This window comes from Rhinatrema bivittatum, chromosome 3 (genome assembly GCF_901001135.1).
Source record: "Rhinatrema bivittatum chromosome 3, aRhiBiv1.1, whole genome shotgun sequence".
Lineage (NCBI taxonomy): Eukaryota > Metazoa > Chordata > Amphibia > Gymnophiona > Rhinatrematidae > Rhinatrema > Rhinatrema bivittatum.
Window position 1 is genome coordinate 211,884,348 of NC_042617.1, and position 22,504 is coordinate 211,906,851.

General features: G+C 44.9%; 1 protein-coding gene across 13 annotated transcripts in view; it reads left to right on the forward strand.

Moving 5' to 3' along the window:
• AGPAT4 (1-acylglycerol-3-phosphate O-acyltransferase 4) overlaps positions 1-22,504 on the forward strand; it is a 502,489-nt gene that overhangs the window by 329,419 nt on the left and 150,566 nt on the right. For all 13 annotated transcript variants that reach the window (XM_029594136.1, XM_029594144.1, XM_029594145.1 and 10 more), the window contains one exon: positions 20,528-20,630. In XM_029594136.1, the coding sequence (XP_029449996.1) occupies positions 20,528-20,630 (103 nt within the window). The remainder of the gene's footprint in view (positions 1-20,527; positions 20,631-22,504) is intronic.

Consider the following 22,504-nt stretch of genomic DNA (forward strand, 5'->3'; position numbering starts at 1 on the left):
TGAGGACTTGATCTTTGCAGGGTTTCAGAGGGTGATAGTGGAGGCCATCCCATTTCAACTTTTGACAGAGGAGGATGCCAGGCACAAAATGCTTGAGATCTTCCAGTTCGTGGAGCCTCCTAAGGGGATTGTGACAGACCCAGTACACGAGATCCTTAAGGAGTTGCTGCTGAGGATATGGGAACACCCCCTCACAGTGCTGCCCATTAACAAAAAGGTGTGCAGGGACTATCTCATCTAGAAGGCTGCTGGATTCGATAAGTGTCAGCAGCCTCACCAGTCTGTGGTGCTCGAATCCACTCTCAAAAGGACCAAGCGCTCTCTGATCCATTCCTTGGCATCCCCTGGGAAGGACCAGAGAGTGATAGATGCTCTTGGGAGGAAGGTGTTCCAAGGCGCCATGCTTATTGCCTGCATTGCTGCCTACCAGCTCTACATGAGCCAATACTCGTGGGACATCTGGAAGTAAGTGTAAGAGATGGCTGAGCAGCTGCTTCAACAGCAGCAAGACACCCTCAAGTCGCTGGTGCACAAGAGTGTGGAGTGCGGGAAACATGAGGTCTGTGTGGTCTATATTGTTTTCTAAATGGCATCGACAGTCTCTACAGTGGGAATTGGCACCCGCAGAATAGTATGGCTGCAGGCTTCGGATCTCTGACCGGAGGTACAGGAACAACTCACTGACATGCCTTGTATTGGAGAGAATCTATTCAGAGATAGGGTGAGGATGCTGTGGCCCAACTTTGGGACCACCGTGAGATTCTCTGCTAGTACTCCAGACCTGTTCTTCTCATCCAGGAGGCCATCAAGACTGGGCCAAGGAAGTCTTTCTTTTGCCAAAGGAAGTACTATCTTCCGCCTCCTCGCAAACCCCAGCCAACTTCTAAGTCAACTCCTGGGACGGTGTTTTGACTGGGCCATAGAGAGAGTAAGCCAGTTGCCCCTACCCAGAGCGATGGACCCTCCAGTGGGGAGCAGGCTGCAGTTCTTTGCGAACAGCATCCGAAGCAGAAAGCCTGTGAGGGAGTCAGTTGGACCGTTAGATGATCGAGGGGTTAAAGGGGCACTTAGAGAAGATAAGGCCATTGCGAAAAGATTAAATGATTTCTTTGCTTCGGTGTTTACTGAAGAGGATGTTGGGGAGGTATCCGTAATGGAGAAGGTTTTCATGGGTAAATAGGAGGGGCATGCATAAATGTTCCCCTCTCTTTTCCACATACACACTCTCACATGTGCTCTCACTGTCTGTCTCATGTGCTTGTGCACACACATGCTCGGTCACACACGCTAATATACATATAGTCGCTCACTCTCTCTTTCTCATACATGCTGATATACACACATGCTCACTCTCACATGCTGACACACTCTCTCTCTCATATACACTCTGACATAGGCACACACACACACACACACACACACACACACACTGACACACACATACTTGCTCACTCACTCTTTTCTCCATCTGGAAGCCACTAGCTGTAGGAGTCTTCTTCTAGCCCAAGGACAACTCTTTTTTCAGACCGGCCACATCCATGCTGCTCTGCCTTCTCCTTCTCCTCTTTCTTCGGTGGTGGGACCCGATTAAAGCTGCGCCTGATTGCTTCTTCTGACCCTTTGTCTTGATGGTGCTCAGCCTCCTGCTCTTTTGGCATCATGGTCCAAATGCTTGCTCCTTTTTATTTTTCAGGTGGTAGTTCAATGGTACTTTGCCTCCTGCTTTTCTTGCCTTGCGGAGTGACACATCACCACCTGTTGCTCCTTTTGTTTTTGAGCAATGGGGATGACCATGCTTCTTGCTCTTCTGACCCCAGGGGCCGATGCTTCACTGCCTCTTGCTCTTTTGTTTTCAGGGCTGGGCCGTGGGACTGACAGTGTTCTGCTTCCAGCTCTTCTGACCACCAGGCCTGATGCAGCACCACCAAGTTGCTTCTCTTCAGCCACAAGCGCATGCTACTCCAAAAACGGAGTCCTTCCTCATAGTGCTTCCATCATGTCTTTTCTGAGCCTGTGTTACCACTCGGCAATATCTGGCACTGGCTGCTCCCCTCGTTGCCGCTGCTCCGTGGCGTCTTCCGGCTGTAGCACAGCTGTAGCACAGCTAGCATGAGCCACAACGTGGCGCGCCGGCAGGCCTATGGAAAATAGGCGCGCCAGCGCGCAAAATCCGCCCCTGTAATTTTAATTCAGTTTTCTCATACAGTAGCTTTCTAAGGACTAAGCAAACACCCGATATATATTACAACAGGCCTAAAACCCATATGGGTTCCAAATGTATTTAAATGTCTTTTTTTCATGTAAAATTAGTCGGCTACCAGTACTATCCCTCCCATTGGCCCAGCACAAATCAGAAGAGTGCAGCTGGAGCCTTTCCCTCTCTCCTGCATGGTTCATTGTCCAAGAAGCTGTTTCGAACCCTGTGGGACCATATGGTTCAAACAATTTCTTAGACTTTGATCTGTGCAGGAGAGAATGAACAGTGCCTGCTCTGCTTTCCTGACTTGTGCTGGGCCATGAGAAGGAAGGTAAAGGAGACCTGGAGAAGGAGAGAGCAGGGACTGAGGGGAAGGGTAAGAATGGCACCTGAGATTTCTGGAGCAGAGACTGAGGGTTGGGAGAAGGAAGAGAATCACCTAGAGATTTGGGTGGGGGAGCAGGGGGACTGGGAGATTGGCAGTAGGAGAGAATGAACAGGGAGTGAGAAATTGTGGGAGGCAGTTTGTGGAGAGAGCAGCACCTGGGGGATGGGGCTGAGTGATGACTGGGGAAATTGGGTGAATGAGGGCTGAGATTGGAAGTGGAAAGAGTGGGAACTACTGGGAGATTGGTGTGTGAGCAGCAACTGGAGCATTGGTGGATGGAAACTGGGGGATTTGGTGTGTAGTGCAGCACCTAGGAAATTGAGGGGGTATAGAGGGGCGAGAAACACACATGAAATTTTCACAATGGGCCAGTTCTCTCTATGTACAAGTGCAGGAAAATGGAGAAGTCAGTATGATGTGGGCAGCCAGTTCAGTTAGTTGTCTCAGCTGCCACGTGTGTCTGCCAGAACATCACCGCTGCTGCTCCCAAATCACAGTGCTCAGTGCAAACTCCGTCTCACTCAGCTTGGGGATATGACAAAGGCTGGAAGCGCAAGAGGGGAAAGATGAGGTGCTATATGCACTATGTATGTCGAACAGAGCAGGGCCCAGCTATCCATGCCCTTCATTCAGCCCATTAATAACCATACTCCAGGGCTCACAGTGTACCTAGGAAGATGAGGCATGCCTGATTCTACATGTTCCTAGATAGGAGTTTCTACAAATTTAAAAGCCACTGCTGATGTTCCTGCAAAGTGCTGAGAGTAAAGTCCAGGTACTGGTCTGGATCTGACCATCAGGCAGTGATGACTTATTTTGTGGCACACCTGATCAAGTCTGAAGGCACACCAGTTTGCTACAGCACACTGGTTGGGAAACATTGATCTGGAGGATATGAAATTGGGAACTGAGATTGAGTGAGGATTTGTGAGGCAGGGAGCTGGTAGTGCGCATGGTGGATATGATAACATGGCTAGGGGAGATTAGTAGTAGGGAGTGAGATGGGACTTAAGGGGGGAGAAAGAGCAAGAGATGGTGTGAAGTATCTGGTGAGAGGAAGTGGAAAGGGATGAGGTGAGAAAGGGTAGAACTGGGCTGGAGGAAGAATGGGAAACTGAATAGTGGATAAGAGACAGTATAAGGGACTGGAGCCAGTGGAGATGGTGAATAACAGAAGAAGCGTGAGCTTGTGAGGGAATCAGAGACAAAAGAAAATAGATGAGGGCTGAGGAGGGGGTGAAAGATAGGGAGAAACAGGAGACTAGGGAAAGATTGAGAACTGAGAGAGACTGGGAGAACTGGGGAGGGGAGAGAAAGGGAAAGATGGATTAGGAAGGCGGTGAGTGTGGGAGATAAGAGACCTGGTGGGTAAGCAAAAGATGAAATAGGTGGATTGAGGACTGGGATGCATAATGGAGGTAAGAGAGGTAGAGATGCCTCTACAGTAGGATGGGGAGAAGAGAGAAAAGGTTCAAGACAACAGATGTGGAGACATTCAAGGAGGGAAAGATAAAATAGATGGGGATGGGACTGCTTGAAAGGGGATAGCTGATACAATTGAGAGCGGAAGTTTGGAGAGAGAGAATCAGCTTGGAGGTGGTGGAGGTGAGGTTGCAGGCAGCAGTTGAGGGCTAAAGACAAGGGAGCCAGATAGCTGGAAATCAATGAAGGAGAACTAAAAGGGGTAATGGAGAGTAGCTTTGGATAACTGTGGAAGGAAGAACTGGAGGGAGAGGAGGGGTAAAATCTAGCTATGAGTGAATAGAAATAGAAAGATTGAGATGAAAGGGAAAGATTAATGTTGGAGATACATTTAGGGAAGGAAGAGAAGAAGCAGAAAATGGAAAGGAGACTCTGGGAAAGGAGTTTGGAGAAGGTGGAGAAAAGGAAGGCACTGAAGGCAGATAGAAAAACTAGAACCAATGCGGTTAGAAAAAATAAAATGCTCATACATCAAGGTAGAAAACGTTTTATTTTTTTACTTTAGTGATTGAAATATGTCTGCTTTGGGAAAGTGTGTTTCTGCTATCTTTGTTTTTTGCACAGTACAGAGTGAGGGTGCAATTTTTCACCTGGCCATAGGTGCCAAATCACCTGGCTACAGCTCTGCAATGTATATCGAGTTCTTGGTTTTAAAGATACAGTCCTATTTTTTTATATTCTTTCCTCTTGAAAAAGCAATGGTAGTGATTTTGAAAAACCTCATGTAATAGCCAAATATGCCAATGTTTATAAATCAAAAAGCAGATAGTTGTAAACCATTATTGTTCACACTATCCTTTCTTCAATAATCAGATTAGATCTACACTGCAGTAAAGAGGTTCATCTAAATAAATTGATTTTTTCTAGGCATTTAGGACACAATTTTGAATATTCCCTAGTACTTTCCTGAGTTCGTGAGATTTGATTCCCAATATAAATGTTGATTTACAGGAAGATTCTTTTTTAAATATTCTAGAATGACAAATCTGAAAATATAAGAGTGTTTTGATCAGTGGGTTTCTCAAAAATAATTGTCACAAACTCCACTTTCCTTTTTTGATGAGAATATAAATGTTGGGATTTATTTAATCAATCACACTTATATTTTGCAAAATCAAATTTATTTTTTCAGTGTGGATTATAGTATACCTTTATAAATCATAAAATATATTGTGACAAACATATTTTTGGTATTAGGAGTCTCCAGCCAGGAAAAGGTCCTCAGCTCAGTGTGCAACAGCAGTCAAAATAGCAAATAGGGCGATTTTCAAAAGAATGCACATGCTTAAAACTGAGTTTTACACATGTAAATGCACTTTTCACATGTAAGTTGGCTTTTGAAAATTGCTACAATATATACCATTGAATTTTCATTAAGTTTTACATGTGTAAGTGGGCTTTTGAAAATTGCTATTATAGTATGTTATATTTATATGCGTAACTCCTTTGAAAATTACTTCCAGAATGTTAGAAATGATCTAAAAAGGGATGGAGACTAAAATGGAAAATATCATATTGTATTTATAATGATCTATGTATGGTTTGACCACACCTTGAGTATTATGTGCAGTACCAGTCACCGTATATCAAAAAAGAAATAGTGGAACTAGAAAAGATACAGAGAAGGGCAATAGAAATGATAAAGGAAGTGGAATGGCTTCTGTATAATGAAACTACACAGGGTAGGGCTCTTCAGTTTGGAAAAGGAGATGAACATGATAGAAGTTTATAAAATCATGAGTGGGGCAGAACAGGTAAATAAAGGATGGTTATTTACCCTTTCAAATAATATTTAAACAATGGGCCATTCCATGAAATTAACAACCAGCAGTTTTAAAACAAATTGTAGAAAATACTTTTTTGCTTATGCACAATCGAGTTGTGGAATCTATTGCCATGAAAACATGGTGAAAGCAACTAGCACAAGGTTTAAAAGAGGATTAGACAAGTTCCTAGAGAAAAAGTCCATAAAATATTAGCCTAGTAAAAGCCGTTGCTATCCTGGGAGTAATCTGCTGGGTATTTGTGACCCTGACTGTCACTGTCAGAGACAGGAAGTTGAACTTGATGTACCTTGGTCTGACCCAGTATGGTATTTCTTATATTCTTATCAAAAACCAAATCTCACGTTCATAAAACTCTAAAGAGAATTTCAGGTTCTGACCACAACTGTTTATCCAGTTTATTTATTTATTTATGTTTATTTATTTATTTAAAAACTTTTCTATACCATCATTAAGTTAAATAACCATCACAACGGTTTACAGAAAGGGCACGATAATGAAAAGTATGGGTAGTATAACTAACAAATTAATCATGTGCTATCATAGTACGGTAACAATTTAAAATAATAAACTAAGGGGTACACTTTAAAACACAGCGCGCGCGCGTACTTTTGTTCATGCACCAGGCGCGAACAAAAGTACGCTGGATTTTATAAGATACGCGCGTAGCCTATGAAATCCGGGGTCGGTGCACGCAAGGGGGTGCACATTTGTGCAACTTGCGCGCGCCGAGCCCTGCGCGCGCTGCCCGTTCCCTCCACCTCCCCCCACCTTCCCCTCCCTTCCCCTACCTAACCCACCCCCCCGGCCCTATCTAATCCCCCCCTACCTCTGTCGCACAAGTTACGCCTGCTCGAAGCAGGCGTAACTTTGCGCACGCCGGGCCAGCTGCCACGCGCCAAGTTCCGGTCCGGGGGCTGGTCCGGAGGCCGCGGCCATGCCCCCGGGCCGAAACCACGCCCGCACCACCCCCGGATGACGTGCCAACAGCATCACGCCCCCCGTCACGCCCATCCCAAGAAAGCCCCGGGACTTGCGCGCGCCGGAAGCCTATGCAACCCTTTTAAAATCCGGCCCTAAGTGTGTAAGTTAAGCCTGTTTGTTAGTAACATATTAAGCGGTTTGATTTTAACATTAATTTGCTTTTGTAGGTTAAAAATAATAACTTCTATCTGGGTGTTACCTTATCCATCAACTGTTTTTCTCCTTCTCTTTATCTTTATAAAAGGCTTGTTTAAAAAGCCAGGTTTTCAGATTAGTTTTGAATATTTTCAAATATCTCTGCAGCCTTATTTCAAGTGGCATGGTTTTCCCATAGTACGGGACCAGCCAGTGACAGTGCTCTTTCCCTTACTTGCGTGAGACATGCTGATTTGACCGAGGGGACAGTTAGTAGAGCCTTATCCAGTTGTGAAATTATTTAAATTCTTCTCAAAACCTTGTCCATATGATAAAAATATCAAGATAATGCCACCACAGCAGGGTCTTTAGATAAGAATTATGACCTTCAAACCAGTGCCCTTCAAATTGTACTAACTATAGATTTGCTGTATCTGGTGCCATTGCAATACCCATCAATGGGCATTTAATTTGTGAATAAAACTATTCTTCAGAGAGACAGTAACTATTCATCACTTCCAGATCTGCAAATTCACAGAAACACTGCACTGGGATGTTTTGTATGTCATGATTTTTCAAAATGGTGTCTCTAATCATGTCTAATACCAAACACACAGGAATATCAGACAACTTCTCTAACATTTTTGGGATCATGAGGATCAGTGGTTTGATGAATTTATCCTTAAAAACAGGTATTATTTCTAAGATAGAGCCCTTCCCAGATAGTATTTAATACCGTGAAATTAACAAGTTATTTATGGAATTTAGGGAGCACATAAATAACTCGTGTGTTAGGAAAATAACATCCAAAAATTGCAGCCTTCGTTTTTGTCTATGTTCTAGTGTGAGCTGGAAACAAATATTGCCTTGGATTTTTTTTTTAGTGGGGTCCCATCAAGCCACTTACATTAATTAGTATTTGTAATTTCACACTAAATTCACAAATATACTTTTCTCACTTCAGAATCACAATCAGCACCAGTTTGCATGCTTCATTATCCCTTTTTAGACATTCAAAGTCTCTCTGTCCCCTATGTCAGCAACATCAGGAATAGGATGGAAAAAGCATACTGCACATGCTTATAGCATAACATCAATACTATCTAAGGCAAGAAGCTAAAATCACTTGTCTATTCTTCAATAACTGCGCTGTCTCATTTAAATATACTTTGAAACACACGTTCTAGAAAACAATGAGAAAAAAGAAGAATGAAAACACACAGAAAATATATTACCCATCAGAAAAAAAACCTCCTATGCTTTAAGAAAGTATAAAATATGAAGAACTGTAATCATAGAAAGCTGGCATGTATCAAAACATAAAAACAGACCTCCCTCAATTAGGGATCCAAGATGGCACTTATTAAAGTGGCGGGGTGAGCTGTGTCCTGCCTTGCCTTTGATTTTCCTTCCTACTTCATTGCATATACCAGACGAAAACAGAGGGCCAAGGAGAGAATTGGCCCCGTTCTGAGATCTGTTTGAATCCCTTGCTATTTATGATGCCTCTGATACACCATAGTATATTATTTCTTTATTTATATTTGCCTTGAATTGTGTACTTAGATCCCCTTTTTTTGAGGACTATTGGAATTGAAATATTTATATTTCTTTTATATATTTTGATGTTCAATTTTCTTTCCTTTTCTGATACAAGTTTATACTTGTTTATATTTTGGAAAAATTGCATAAATAAAAAATTAAAAAAACAAAAAACAAAGCAGACCTCTTTTCATGCATGCACTCTTCCTTTTCATTAATTGCTTTATAGTCATTCTGCTTATCTTTCTGAACACCCAAGTGCCTTCTGAATAGATCTTTTAAGGATGGCTATTTGGCTAAACCCAAGTTTCCCAAGATTTGCCCTTTGGAGCCCAGAATCACAAGGGATAAGTTGAGCCCAAAATGACTGATGAACTTCTACATCCTGATTCATCAAGGTTTTTTCCTAAAGTGGGAAATAATGGTAACAAAGCTTCAATGAATCTAGTCTTCTGAAACAAACTAGATATATGTAACAAGTCTGGTCAAACTGGACTGTATCACAGACACAATATTGGAACTTTTAATGTTCTCAACTTTCTTTTCCTGTCCCTTCCAATGATTGTACTTCTAAAACTTTCTTTGTTCTTCGTAAAATTCCAGTTCAAACTTCACGTTTTTATTTCTGAACTTTGTGGACATTTTCATGCCTACCATTGTGACTACTTTCTACCTGTGGTTACCTTCCCTATCCTCACTGCTCTTCTTTACTATCATATAGTTTTGTCCGAGTCTGTTTGTAAATTTGTATACTTCACTTCTAAACTGACATGGTCTCCATGATATTATCTCTTAGTGATAAAGATCTTAGTTTTGAATCTTATCCTTCATGCAGCTACTGTGCTTATGAGCAAAATCCTCTTTTTTTTTTTTTTAAATGAAATAAGCCTTCACTTATGGATTGAAGGCTTTCATTATTTTTACCTCCATTATGGTGTTCTTTCTGCTTACCAGATATGGCATCAGGATAACAATCCTTAAGCTGAGGGCAGACCATGGATTCTTCTAAAAGCCACTAGACGTTCAGTGATAATTATTGATGTAGAAGTAAGGATCTGCCTCCCTCTGGGACTGTGAGCAAATAGTCTGAAAAGCTAATACTTGTCGCCTTTGATTTCATTTGCAAGACAAATGTACTAAAAGTCTCTTCCCCCCCCCCCCCCCCGCCCTCCCCCCACCAAAAACAAAGTTTAAAAATGTTTTTTCCACTGAAGCTTTTACTACCACCTTTTTTTTATTCCATAAATACAGTGTTTGATTATCTGTACCGCACTGTGAATACAGAGATCAGAATTTTGAAAAATTACTCCAAAGTTTTCAGTAACTTATTGTTTTCACTTGAGATCTGAATCCTATGGAAAAGCAGAAACTAGTGCAGTATTACTGCTGCTGCTCAACATGTTTCAGCAATGTGTCCTTAGGAGCAATACTACAGAACGCACAGGGGCAGATTTTCAAAGGCCCGGCGGTGAGCATTAAGCCCCAGGACACGTGTAAGTCCCGGGCTTGAAAAAAGGGGTGGGGCATGGGTGGTCCGGGGCAGGGCGAGGGCGGGGCCAGAGGCCTGCATCACAGAGGCCATTGCTGCTGTGTCGAGTGATCGCGTGACTGCAATCTGCCGGCGTGCGCAACTTGCGCCTGCCCAGAGGCAGGCACAAAAGGTAGGATAAAACTTTTGGGGGGGGAAGGTTAGGGGAAGGGGTGGGAAGGTCAGGCTAGGGGGAAGGTAAGTTCCCTCTAGGGCCGCTCCGATTTCAGAGCGGCCTGGGAGGGAACGGAGGAAGGCAGCGCAACCGATCCCTGATTTTATAACGTGCGCACCGGGTTGCACGCACAAATGTACGCCCGCGTTTACATTTTAAAATCTGCACCACAAGTTATTAGAGTTGTGCTTTGTTTAAAGATATCGGGTCGCATGGTTCGGTTTGTTTGTTTTTCGGCAATTTCCGCCAAAGTGCGTTAGTATGCACTAACTAGCTATAATGCGCATTAACAACCAGTTAGTGCGCACTAATCTCAGCATTAGTGTGCAGTACACCGAACGAGATAGTGCGCACTAGCTAGATGTTAATGCGCACTAAGAGGTTAATTAGTGCGCACTAACAGGTTAGTGCGCCCTAATAGAACTTACAGCGTACTAAGGGGCGGATTTTAAGAGCCCTGCTCGCGTAAATCCGCCCGCATTTACGCGAGCAGGGCCTTGCGCGCCGGTGCGCCTATTTTACATAGGCCTACCGGCGCGCGCAGAGCCCCGGGACTCGCTTAAGTCCTGGGGTTTTTTGAGGGGGCGTGTCGGGGGCTTGTTGGGGGACGGGGCCGACAGGCGCGGTGTTTCGGGGGCGAGCCCGGGGGCGTGGTTTCGGGCCGGGGCGGTCCAGGGGCATGGCCGCGCCCTCCGGAACTGCCCCCAGGTCCCGTCTCGGCGCGCTAGAGGCCCGCTGGTGCGCGGGGATTTACTTCTCCCTCCGGGAGGCGTAAATCCCCCGACAAAGGTAAGGGGGGGTCTAGATAGGGCTGGGGGGGTGGGTTAGATAGAGGAAGGGAGGGGAAGGTGAGGGGAGGGCGAAAGCAAGTTCCCTCCGAGGCCGCTCCGATTTCGGAGCGGCCTTGGAGGGAACGGTGGCAGGCTGCGCGGCTCGGCGCGCGCCGGCTACACAAAATCGGCAGCCTTGCGCGCGCCGATCCAGGATTTTAGCGGATACGCGCAGCTACGCGCGTATCTACTAAAATCCAGCATACTTTTGTTGGCGCCTGATGCGCCAACAAAAGTACGCTAAGGCGCGCTTTGTGAAAATCTACTCCTAAGTATGTGTTAGTGCGCTGTAAATAATGTTAGTGCGCACTAAAAAATGCAACTCAAAAAGTATCAATTCAGAGGAGTTCGTTAGCTAGGAAACAGTGCGCACTAATTGGTATTACTGCACACTAACAGATATTTAGTGCGCAATAACCCCTTTAGTGCGCACTATCACGAAAAATGAATTTTGCCGAAATTTCAGCAAAAACTTTGGCGCATCCGATCCATGACTATTTAGACAATATCGTTGACATTGTCTAATTCGTAAAAAAACGAATGCACATCCCTAAAAGTTATCTTTAAAACAGACATAAGTAGTGGTTTTAATGTATTTACTAGGCACAGATATCTTAGCTTTGCAATCCAGGGCTGTCCCAGAGAGGTAGATGCATACCTGTGGAGGTGAGGCCCAGGAATGAGTTGGTGAAAGAGAAGCACACGAGCAAGCCAGCACTGCAGGAATACTGGAACAGAATTACAAAGAGGGTATCATGAGGCTGAGGCCACCAAAACCGCGGCGAGCACCGGGTCAGGCCTCTTTCCATGGCCGGCACTCGCGTGTGGAGGTGGTTGTTAGGAGGACTGGAGATAGAGTCGGAGGCTGGAAGCCAGCGAGTCTGGGCTGCACGAGGGTTGCACGGAGCCGAAAAGTAAAGAAAAAATCGGGCAGGCAGTCTGAAAGATGAAAATCAAGACCCGAGACCAGAAGGAATAAATTTAAAGAGACAGGCCACCTTTAGCCATGAGGGGCTGCAGTGCAGTCCACCCAAGTCGGGGCCACGTGATGACGGACAGAAGGGGGCCTCGGAGAGGTCAGAGAGTGACACGTTGGGAAAAAAATCAGTAGAACTAGGAGTCACGATTTGAAGCTCCAGGGAGGAAGACTCAGAACCAATGTCAGGAAGTCTTTCTTCACAGAGAAGGGTGGTGGATGACTGGAATGCCCTTCCAGAGGAAGTGGTGAAGACTAAAACTGTGAAGGATTTCAAAGGCGCATGGGATAAACACTGTAGATCCATAAAGGCTAGAGGATGGGAATGAAAAGAAGAGCCATGGGGGTGGATTACTGGCGTAGAGGCTACTACCTAGTGATTACTACCCTTACTCAATAAGCCTTCGCATGGTTAATGCAAACTCCAACATTGCTCTCTGCTTCAATGGCAAGGGGAAATGTGGAAAAGAGGATTTGCATTCAGATAACAACCAACAAGGACTGAACTTCACAATCTGGATAAACAAATAAGCGTGGGGTAGCCTGCTTATTACGGTGGTTACTACCCTAAACCAGTTAAGCCTAATACATCACTTTGAATGCATATACAGCATTGCTCTCTGCTTCTACGGCAGGGGAAATATGCAAAATAGGATTTGCATTCAGACAATAACCAACAAGGACTGAACTTCACAATCTGGATAAACAAGTAAGCGTGGGGGTAGCTTGCTTATTACGGCGGTTACTACCCTAAACCAATTAAGCCTAATACATCACTTTGAATGCATATACAGCATTGCTCTCTACTTCACGGCAAGGGGAAATGTGGAAAACAGGATTTACATTCAGACAACATCCAACAAGGCATTGATCTGTGCAGTCTGGGTAAACAAGCATCGGGGTAACTTGCTTGATGGGGCAGTTACTACCCTTAACCATTAAGCCTTATGCTCACCTTTGATGCAACTCCAAAATTACTCTGCATCAATGACAGGGGATGGCAGTAAATTTGAATCAAACAGTTACCAACAAGGGCCCTAAACTTGGTGGTTGATGAAACAGATAAGTATAGGAAAATAAGTGTGGGAGCTTGCTGGGCAGACTAGATGGGGCCGACTAGTCTTTTTCCTGCCGTCATTTCTATGTTTCTATGACACGGACAATAAAAAGGACCTTTACCCACTCCCTCCCCACAACTACAAACTGGGGTAGATTTCCAAAGGGGTACGCACGAAAACCTACCCCAACCCCCCCCTTGTGCGTGCCGAGCCTATTTTGCATAGGCTCGGCGGCGCGCACAAGCTCTGGGGTGCGCGTAAGTCCCGGGGCTTGCAAAAAGGGGCAGTCAGGGGCGTGGCCAGGAGGCGCAGTTTGGGATCAGGGGTGTGTCTGGGGGTGTGTGGGTGGTCTGGGGGCGTGGCCGAGTGCCCCGACACAGCGGCCTGTGTTGGGGCCTGCCGCGCTGGCGCCCGTAAGTTACTCATGCCCGGAGGCAGTAGTAACTTTTCCGTTAAAGGTAGGGGGGTTCTAGATAGGGCCAGGGGATGGGTTAGGCAGGGGAAGGGAAGGGAAGGTGCAGGGGGGTAGAAAGAAAGTTCCCTCTGAGGCCGCTTGGAGGGAATGGGCAGCGCGCGCAGGGCTCGGCGCGCGCAAGTTGCACAGATGTGCACCCCCTTGCGTGCGCCGACCCCGGATTTTATAAGATACGCGTGTATCTTATAAAATCCAGCGTACTTTTGTTCGCGCGCGCATAAATTTATAAAATCTACCCCACTGTGATAAAAAAAATGTTTTTGCACCATCAAAACGAGCATGGCTGGGGGAAGAGCAGGAGGAGCATGGGGGAGAGCAAGGCAGCAGAGGATGATGGAGGCAGAACTCCAGAAAGCGCAGGTGGAACAATCCCTGACTACAGAGGAGGGAGGAGGAAGAGCCGGAAGGAGATAGAGACCAGAGGCCAGGAGTCAAAAGAGAGGAGGATCGGCCGCAAGGGGACAAAAGGCGCAGAAGGGAAGGAGCAGGAGCAGGCAGAAACAGGAGGCAGGAAAAGAAAGCGCGACTGAGCAAGGCAGTGATCGTGGGACAGCAGAAATGCAGCCAGACGCTGGACGGTACAGTCCGCCGCAGTGGAGTTGGCCCATAATGGGACCAGGTGTGATGCCTGGAACGGGAGCACCAGGACAAGCCGCGAACTCGATCGCACAAGGAGGACACCAAGTAAATCTGTACGGTGCCGCTCCATGGCAAGCAGCAATGTCACAGCCATACCAACAGCAAATGTACCCCCCTTGGTGGCAGGTACCGCTGCTGTGGTATACTCCAGTGGCCGGGGACACAGCTACAGGAGGTGGCAGAGTGACGTGCGCAGAGGGAAAGAAGGAGCCAGCACAGGAAGAGGAGAGGGAAACACGAAATGTCCCGCAACCCAGAAGACAGGCCGATGCAGAGGAGATGGAGAGTGGGTAAATGACGCAGGAAATGGAAACCTGCGCAGGAGAAGCAAGTAACAAGGAGGGTGATGAGGCGGGGACACCTGGAGGCTCAGCGGGAACAACGGCTGAGCAAGAGGTGACAGCTGGAACTAGTAGAAGCGAGCCGAGAGCAGCGAGAGAATCAAAAGGCAAGGGCACGAACAGGAAGAGAAAAGCAAGCGGCTCCACCGCTGGCTCGTCGGAGGAGGACTCTGATGGGAGCGAGGCATCAACAGTTACTCCTGTTAAGCCCCCGCGAGAAGCAGGGATTGCAAAAGCACTGGCAGCGCTGCCTACTTTAGGCAAGCTATGGGAGAGCGTCCCTAAGGCATTGCAAAGTAAAATAAGGAAGAGAGAGTATATTGATATTTTCTCAATATTAGAAGGCAGGAAAGGTGCAGCGGAGAAAAAGAAAAGAGGAAAAAGGAGGAGGCAAAAGGGGTAGAAGTGAAGGTGCCAAAAAATATAATTAATTGGACTAGAGTGTATTTGAGAGTGGTTAGTGTCCTGGGAAGGGAGGACCCCAACCCAGTACGCCCCCATGCTTTAGCTATGCAGACATAATACTTGAAGCATACAAAGGATACCAAGGCTGGTGTTGGCTAAACTATGATGAAAAGTTTAGAGATAAGATAGAGGAAAACAGAAACATGTCTTGGGGGACACAGGATGTGGGAATATGATTGCAGCAGATGACCAGTAAGGCCATGGATATCAGAATAACACACAAAGCAGGGAGGACAGGCAATGGACAGCCAATGCCGGGGAGTAATCAATGGGGGGAAAATGGAAGCAATAAGGTCTGATGGAGATTTAATAAGTCGGGATGCACATTTCAGGAATGTAAATTTAAACATATCTGTTCCGCATGCGCCGCACCACACCCAGCAAGTAAGTGTACAATGAGAGGTCCGGGGCACACGGGGGGGTTTAATGGAAAAGGAAAATAATAGTGCATTCGGCAAGGTACCTTTCATCGGTTCAATTGGCAACTATCGATAGATGGCTGGCAGCATACCCTAAACGAATAGATGCAGGCAAACTAAGAGAGGGTTTTCAATACGGTGTCATCATACCTTTTCAGGGGAAAATTAAGGGCGCAAGCTCGGGGAATTCCTTTTCTGTAGTTCGACATGCAGATATAGTACAACAGAAGGTTAACAAGGAAATTGAAATGGGTTTGAATGGCAGATCCATTTGCGGACCCTCCATTCAAGAAAATGATGTTGTCACCTTTGGCGGTAGTGCCAAAGAAGGAACAGGGAGAGTTCAGGTTAATACAAAACTTGCCTATCCTCTGGGGAATCGGTAAATTACAAACTGCTGGAAGAGGCATGTACGGTGCAATATGCGTCTTTCGACGCAGCGGTCGCACTGGTGAGGCAATGCGGAAAAGGGGCGTTAATGGCAAAGGCAGACATAAAATCGGCATTTAGATTGCTCCCGGTACACCCTGACAGTTTCCCAATCCTAGGTTTCCAGTTTAATGGTCTTTTTAATTTCGACAAATATATGCCAGTGGGATGTTACATATCTTGTGCATATTTCGAGATGTTCAGCACATTCCTACATTGGGCCTTACAAAAAAAGGCTGGGAACGGCAACATGGTCCATTACCTAGATGATTTTTTATTCGTGGGACCGGCCAACACGAACACCTGTGCCTGAAACCTGTCGACATTCCAGGAGATGGCAAAAGAGTTCGGGGTTCCGTTAGCACAGGAGAAAACAGAGGACCCATAGACTACTTTGTCTTTTTTGGAAATAGCGATAGATACGCAGGCCATGACATCAAGATTGCCGATCGAGAAACTGCACAAGTTGCGGAACATGCTCAGGCAGACGTTAGCGACCAGAAAGGTCACATTAGTTACTATGCAATCAGTAATGGGAAGTTTGAATTTGCATGCAGGGTAATTCCCATGGGGAGGGCTTTTTTGAGGCGGTTAGCGGATGTTTCAAGGGGAATGAGACATCCTCACCATCATATTAGAATATCCCGACCGATGAGAAAGGACATATTAATGTGGTTGAAGTTTTTAGACAGCTTTAATGGCGTATCAGTGTGGTAGGAGGAGGCTGTTTCCAATAAGGACTTGGATATATATACGGATGCGTCAGGAGGGGGGGATTTCGGGGCATATTGTCAAGGTGCCTGGTGCGCGAAGGAATGGAAGGAAAGTGGATTGGTAAAAAACATTACTGTTCTCGAACTATTCCTTATACTGGTAGCAATTATTGTGTGGGCCCATAAGTTACACAACAAACAGTCTTTTGGTGTGACAATCAGGTGGTGGTGACGATCATAAATAAGCAGGCAGCACATTGTTCTCAGGGGTGGAACTGCTGAGGGAGGTGGTAATTCAAAGTTTGTGTTTAAACATGACTATAAAGGGCTAAGCATGTACCCAGTACCCATAATCAAGTAGCAGATTCACTCTCTAGGGCTAAGTGGGATCTTTTTCACCAGCAGATGCCAGAGGCAGAAGAGGAAGGAGTCCCAATACCGGACCATTTATGGCGGATTGGAATGATACCAAATGGGGACTGCTGAGGGCATCTGTCCGCCCCTGCCACATGGAAAGCCTACAGTAGAGGCTATGTGAGAGTGCAGGAATTTGTACAGGAGCAAGGAGGAAAATCAGGGGCAATAGAAACAAAACACATAGTGTGGTTTATATCATGGGCAAAGGAGACGGGGCTTGTCTAGGGGAGCCACGGTAAATCAATTAGCAGGTTTTGCCGTCTTTAAAAAAGCACAAGGGCTAGGGGGATCCACTTAATAACTTCATGGTCAAGAAATTGCTAGCGAGTTAGCAGGGAGGCGGTATGGGAAGATAAGAGGAGACAAATAACACACGAGGTATTGTGTGTGTTTATGGTACGCAATGGCACAAGTATGTTTGGAGGGATTTGAGATAGTATTGTTCAGAACGGCATTCTGCACAGCATTTTTTGCTGCATTTAAGGGTGAGCGAACTAGTGGTGGCATCCAAAAAGGACATGGGAAGTAATGGATTACTATACAGCAATGTTAAGTGCAAGGGCAGCATGTTGGCACAAGAAGATGCACAAATCTAAGACAGATCAGAGGGCAAAAAAGGGGTGGAAATACGATTGGGCACAAGTAGGGTCGCAGGTAGCTTGCCCAGTAAAAAAATATAAAGAAATGTTTTGCAAGTGAGGCCCAAAGGCCTCTTATCTCTTTATTATTACGTACTTACTAACTTGTTAATTATATATATAATTAACCATATTTGCTACTATTGTTCTATGTAAACGTTATGCTACGCTATATAATCACATTGTTTATTATAAACCGATACGATGTGCAAACACTTATCGGTATATAAAAGCTCTTAAATAAATAAATAAAATAAGGCGAGACTCACCTGCTAGTCCAGAAAGATGGGGTGCCATTGACAAAATTTCAGTTGCAGCAGTTCTACACAAAGTATTGGATAGCATAGGGCTAGACCCGAATGAATATGGAACACATTCGTTCAGAATCGGTGCCGCCACAAGTGCAGCGCAAGCGGGCTTGCCCATGGAAAACCATCTGTAAGATAGGTAGATGGCAGTCGGCAGTAGCCAGCTGGTATGTGAGGCCGGGATTCGCGCAAATTGGTAACTAACAAAATTAATTTCACCCGCAGGTCATGGAGGCAAAGGAAGATAGTATGGTTAATAGGACATTCCTTCATACATTGGGCTGCCAGGAGGGGCGCAGGAGGAAGACCATACGGCGCGCATTTGGGCTTGGCAACCATGGGGCAGTCAGCCTAAAATGGATGGGAAGGCGAGGAATGAGATGGGAGCAATTGCTAACGATCTGCGGAGCAGATTGAGCACATTGAAGCGGCCAAGATGCCTATAGTCATACATTTAGGGATAACGATCTAGGCGAGAATTCGTCCAATTGATAATGATAATAAGAGAGATCTGGAAATCATAAGAGATATGACCCCGGGAACAAAGATAATGTGGTCGTATATTATAACCTCTGATAAAATGGCTGGGTAACAAATTGTGGGGCAGGGGCAGAAAAAAGATAAACAGACAGATTGGTCTACGGGCCCAGAAGATGGGGGTGCACCAGATAGGACATGAGTGGGCAGATGAGCTATGTTTAAGCCTGTACCGGCCAGATTTGGATACATCTATCCAGAGTGGGATACGATCTATTACACATCTCCATACAGGAAGCGCTAGAGCGGTATTTAGGGAAAGTTAGGCTGCAGTAGTTGTAGTGGGGGCCTGGGACACAGTGAGACAGTATCCAGGCTAGTGCGGGGGTATCCGAGTCAGTAGGCAAATAGGGACCTTGAAGACACGGTGTGGGCTGCCCAGAGGATGGCCTCGTGCCTTGGACACGGCGGGGGCCGGTAAGATGTTTTGGCAGACTGGCTTAACATGGCGGTCACCAGCACGAAGCCCAGGACTACAATAAGTAAAACAACACCAACGACTTGGGTACCGGTAATATATTTATGTTAATGAGTTATAAAGCTGCGGCCTGTTTTCAACAAACTTGAAGTCTGAGTGGTATGTTAATGTGGTATGTGAACAAGGACCAAAGAGGCCGGGGGCAGCGAAATGAAAGTGCAAGCTGCCAATGTTAAGACAGGAACACTGGAACAAGATAAGCAAGATACTGGACTTGATTAGAAGGCAAAAAAACATTTATAGACAGTAGAGATGTGAATCAGAACCGGTATCGGTTCCGATTCGTTCCGATTCACATCGTGAAATTTTTTATCTTGCAGTCCGATCGGGTTTTTTTTATCAGCGTGCCCGAGCCGATAACAAAAAATACAGCCGACTCTTTAAAATGAGTTTGTTAGTATCCCCCCACCCTCCGGACCCCCCCAAAAAAATTTTAAATACCTGGTGTCCAGCGGAGGTCCCGGGAGCATTCTCCTGCGCTCGGGCCATCGGCTGCCAGTAAACAAAATGGCGCCAATGGCCTTTGCCCTTAGCATGTGACAGGGTATCCATGCCATTGGCCGGTCCCTTTCACATGGTAGGAGCAATGGTCGCCGGTGCCATCTTTAAAATGGCGCGGGCCATCCAGTGCACCTACCATGGTGCCATTGGTCGGCCCGTGATGACAGGGGCCGACCAATGGCACCGATAACCCCTGTCACATGGTAAGAGCAAAGGGCCATTGGCGCCATTTTGATTAGTGGCAGCCGACAGCCCGAGCGCGGGAGAATGCTCCCGGGACCCCCGCTGGACGACCAGGTATTTAAAATCTTTTGGGGGGGGGTCCGGAGGGTGGGGGGATATTAACAAACTCATTTTAAAGGGTCAGGTTGTGTTTTTAGGTTGTGTCCTTTCTTCCCGCCCCTCCCCCCCCCATAACGATAAGAAAACCCACTAAATTAATCGTGGGGTTTCCTATCGCTATCGGGGACCCCCCGATATCTGACGATATTGAAAATATTGGATGATATTTTCAATCGTCAGATAAACGATTCACATCCCACTGAAGCACAGTTACCAGGCAGGAATACTGAAACAAGATTAAACGACCGGAACTCTCAAATAAGGTCAGGATCACAGGCTGGATGGGTAGCACTTCTGCAGGGCAGTAGCTCTGTGCCTTCTAACTATGACTTTTATAATATCAATTTAGGGCATACCCAGTGTTTGTCCAGTTGTGATGCTGAAGAGGTATGTGTAGCTCTCCCAGGAATACAAGGTAAAAATGCTAGACTTCCAAGAAAGCCAGCAGCCTCTGCAGCTCTGGGGCAAATTCACAGCCTGCAGATCCCAGGACCATAATCCCGTCAGCCCTGACAGTGCTCAAGGTATGGTTAGCATGGTTTAGATAAAGCAGGTAGATTGTATTTTTTTTTTGTCTCTGGCAAATATTTCACTAACATGGGTTTCATCACAGAAAATCTTTTTTTTTCATCTGTATGAAATTGCATAAGTGTGCAGTACATGTGTTACTTAAGATCCTGAAAAAACCTGCAGATATATTTTGCTCTTTTTCTAACAGTAACAGTAATGTTCTTTCTGTTTTGTAGTTTCTGCTGTATACGATTCAACGCTGAATTTTAGGAATAATGAAAATCCAACCTTATTGGGGGTTTTAAATGGAAAGAAATATCATGCTGATCTTTATGTCAGGTAAGTGATATCTGTTCATTCTGTAAGTAGAACATAATCACTGTAAGCAGAATATATATCATTCCAGTAATTTGGCATGCTATTGGAATCAACCAGTTATAAATCTGCTGCTTTGAAACCCTGTTTTTTGTTCACCCATCACTTAATTACTGTGAGCTCCATTAGCTCAAAATAAATTTGACTTTTGGAGGCAAACATCAAAGAAAGCCAAATAGCAATTTACATAGTTACATAGTTGATTAGGTTGAAAATAGACCAGAGATCCCACTGAATCTAACAGCTTGCTACATAGTGATGCTAGGGGAGTGCAAAAAAAAAAAAAATCCCATTCTGTATGTATAGCTAATTCTACAGCAATGAAAATAATTCCCCCTCTCAACTGAATATGGATTAGCACTGAATTAGCAGTTTTCCTATGTTATCATACCCACCAATGTCCTTTTCCTCTAAAAAAAAATATAAATATATATATATATATATACAAATAATTTTTTAATATGTTGTATCCATAACTACATTACTAGCCAAATTTTGAGTAAAAACTTCTTCCGCTGAAAGTGGTGAAATCTCTTACACATTTGTGGCTGACCTTGTTTTATTTCTAGATCCTTGATTTTTATGTGGGTTCCATTGATATGTCTGTAGTATATAACACAGAAACATAAAAATGAAGGCAAAAAAGGACTAATGGTACATCCAGTCTGCAAGCTTCCCATGGCAGTATCTGCTACCCCATGCAGATTACCCTTATGATTCAGTCAGTTATGCTTGATGTGCTTTGCTTATGGATTTGGCCATAGAAACAGTCCTATGTTTTTTCCTTATTGTCTGCACATCAGTACCCCAGACTGTAAAAAGTCATGGCACAGGATGGTTGTCTCTGAATACAAATTCCTCTTTCATTTCAACCTAATCCTTCGAAGCAGAGTGATGTTGAAGATGCATCAAAAGTATCCAAGGCTTTATTGGTTAAGGGTAGTAAATCCAAGCTTTCTGTTAAGGTTAGTAACTTCTGCTCTGTGCTGGTTACCCCCATGCTTATCAATTCCCCAGACCATAAGAGTCGTGACCAAAAGAATGATGAAGCAAGAATTTATAATATTCAGGACGTTTGACTCAAGGAGAAAAGTAACATACACAAAGAATAAAAACATAAAAATATGACCAACAGTAGTATATACAACAAATACCATCATTATAATCTATAAATAACATACTGTACAGGTTATTTCCTTCATTTCTAGCACTGCTTAATTACTATGACTACCCTGGGCAATCCAGCTCCAACGCCTGCTTGACTAAGTAAGGTTTTATTGCCTTCTTAAATGATTTGGTGGAATCTATATTTCGTGTCCGATCAGTCAAGGAGTATAAGGATTAATTTAAAAGGTCTTATTTTGTGAGAGAAAGGCGTTTTTGGTTCTGAGGTCTTTGCATTCAATTCCTCCTTTAAGTAATTATGCCTCATACTAAGAGGAAGGCAAGGATTAGGAAGATAATTACGTCATCTCCCATATCCGAGCCTTTACAGCTTCAGATACCTGCCTTTTTTCCACGTGCAACAAGCTGGTGAACAGGGCCATTGAAGAGTCTGACATAGAGTGGATGCCAGCTCTTCTGGCTGAAACATCATTAAGTCCCAGAGCCCAAAAACTCCTCCTCCACCCCAATTAATTCCTTCTGATTTCCTTGAATTAAATTCCGTTAAAGAGGGGATAGGAGAAGACGAACAGGCTAAGGAGGATCAAAGGGAACCAAGAAGTCAAAATGATATTTCTTAGCAAAAGGAAAACCCTGCAGTGATTACATTGGACTCCCTCTGGGCTGCTATAAAATCGTTAGAAGCAGCGATTATCAATTTAACTTAAATTACA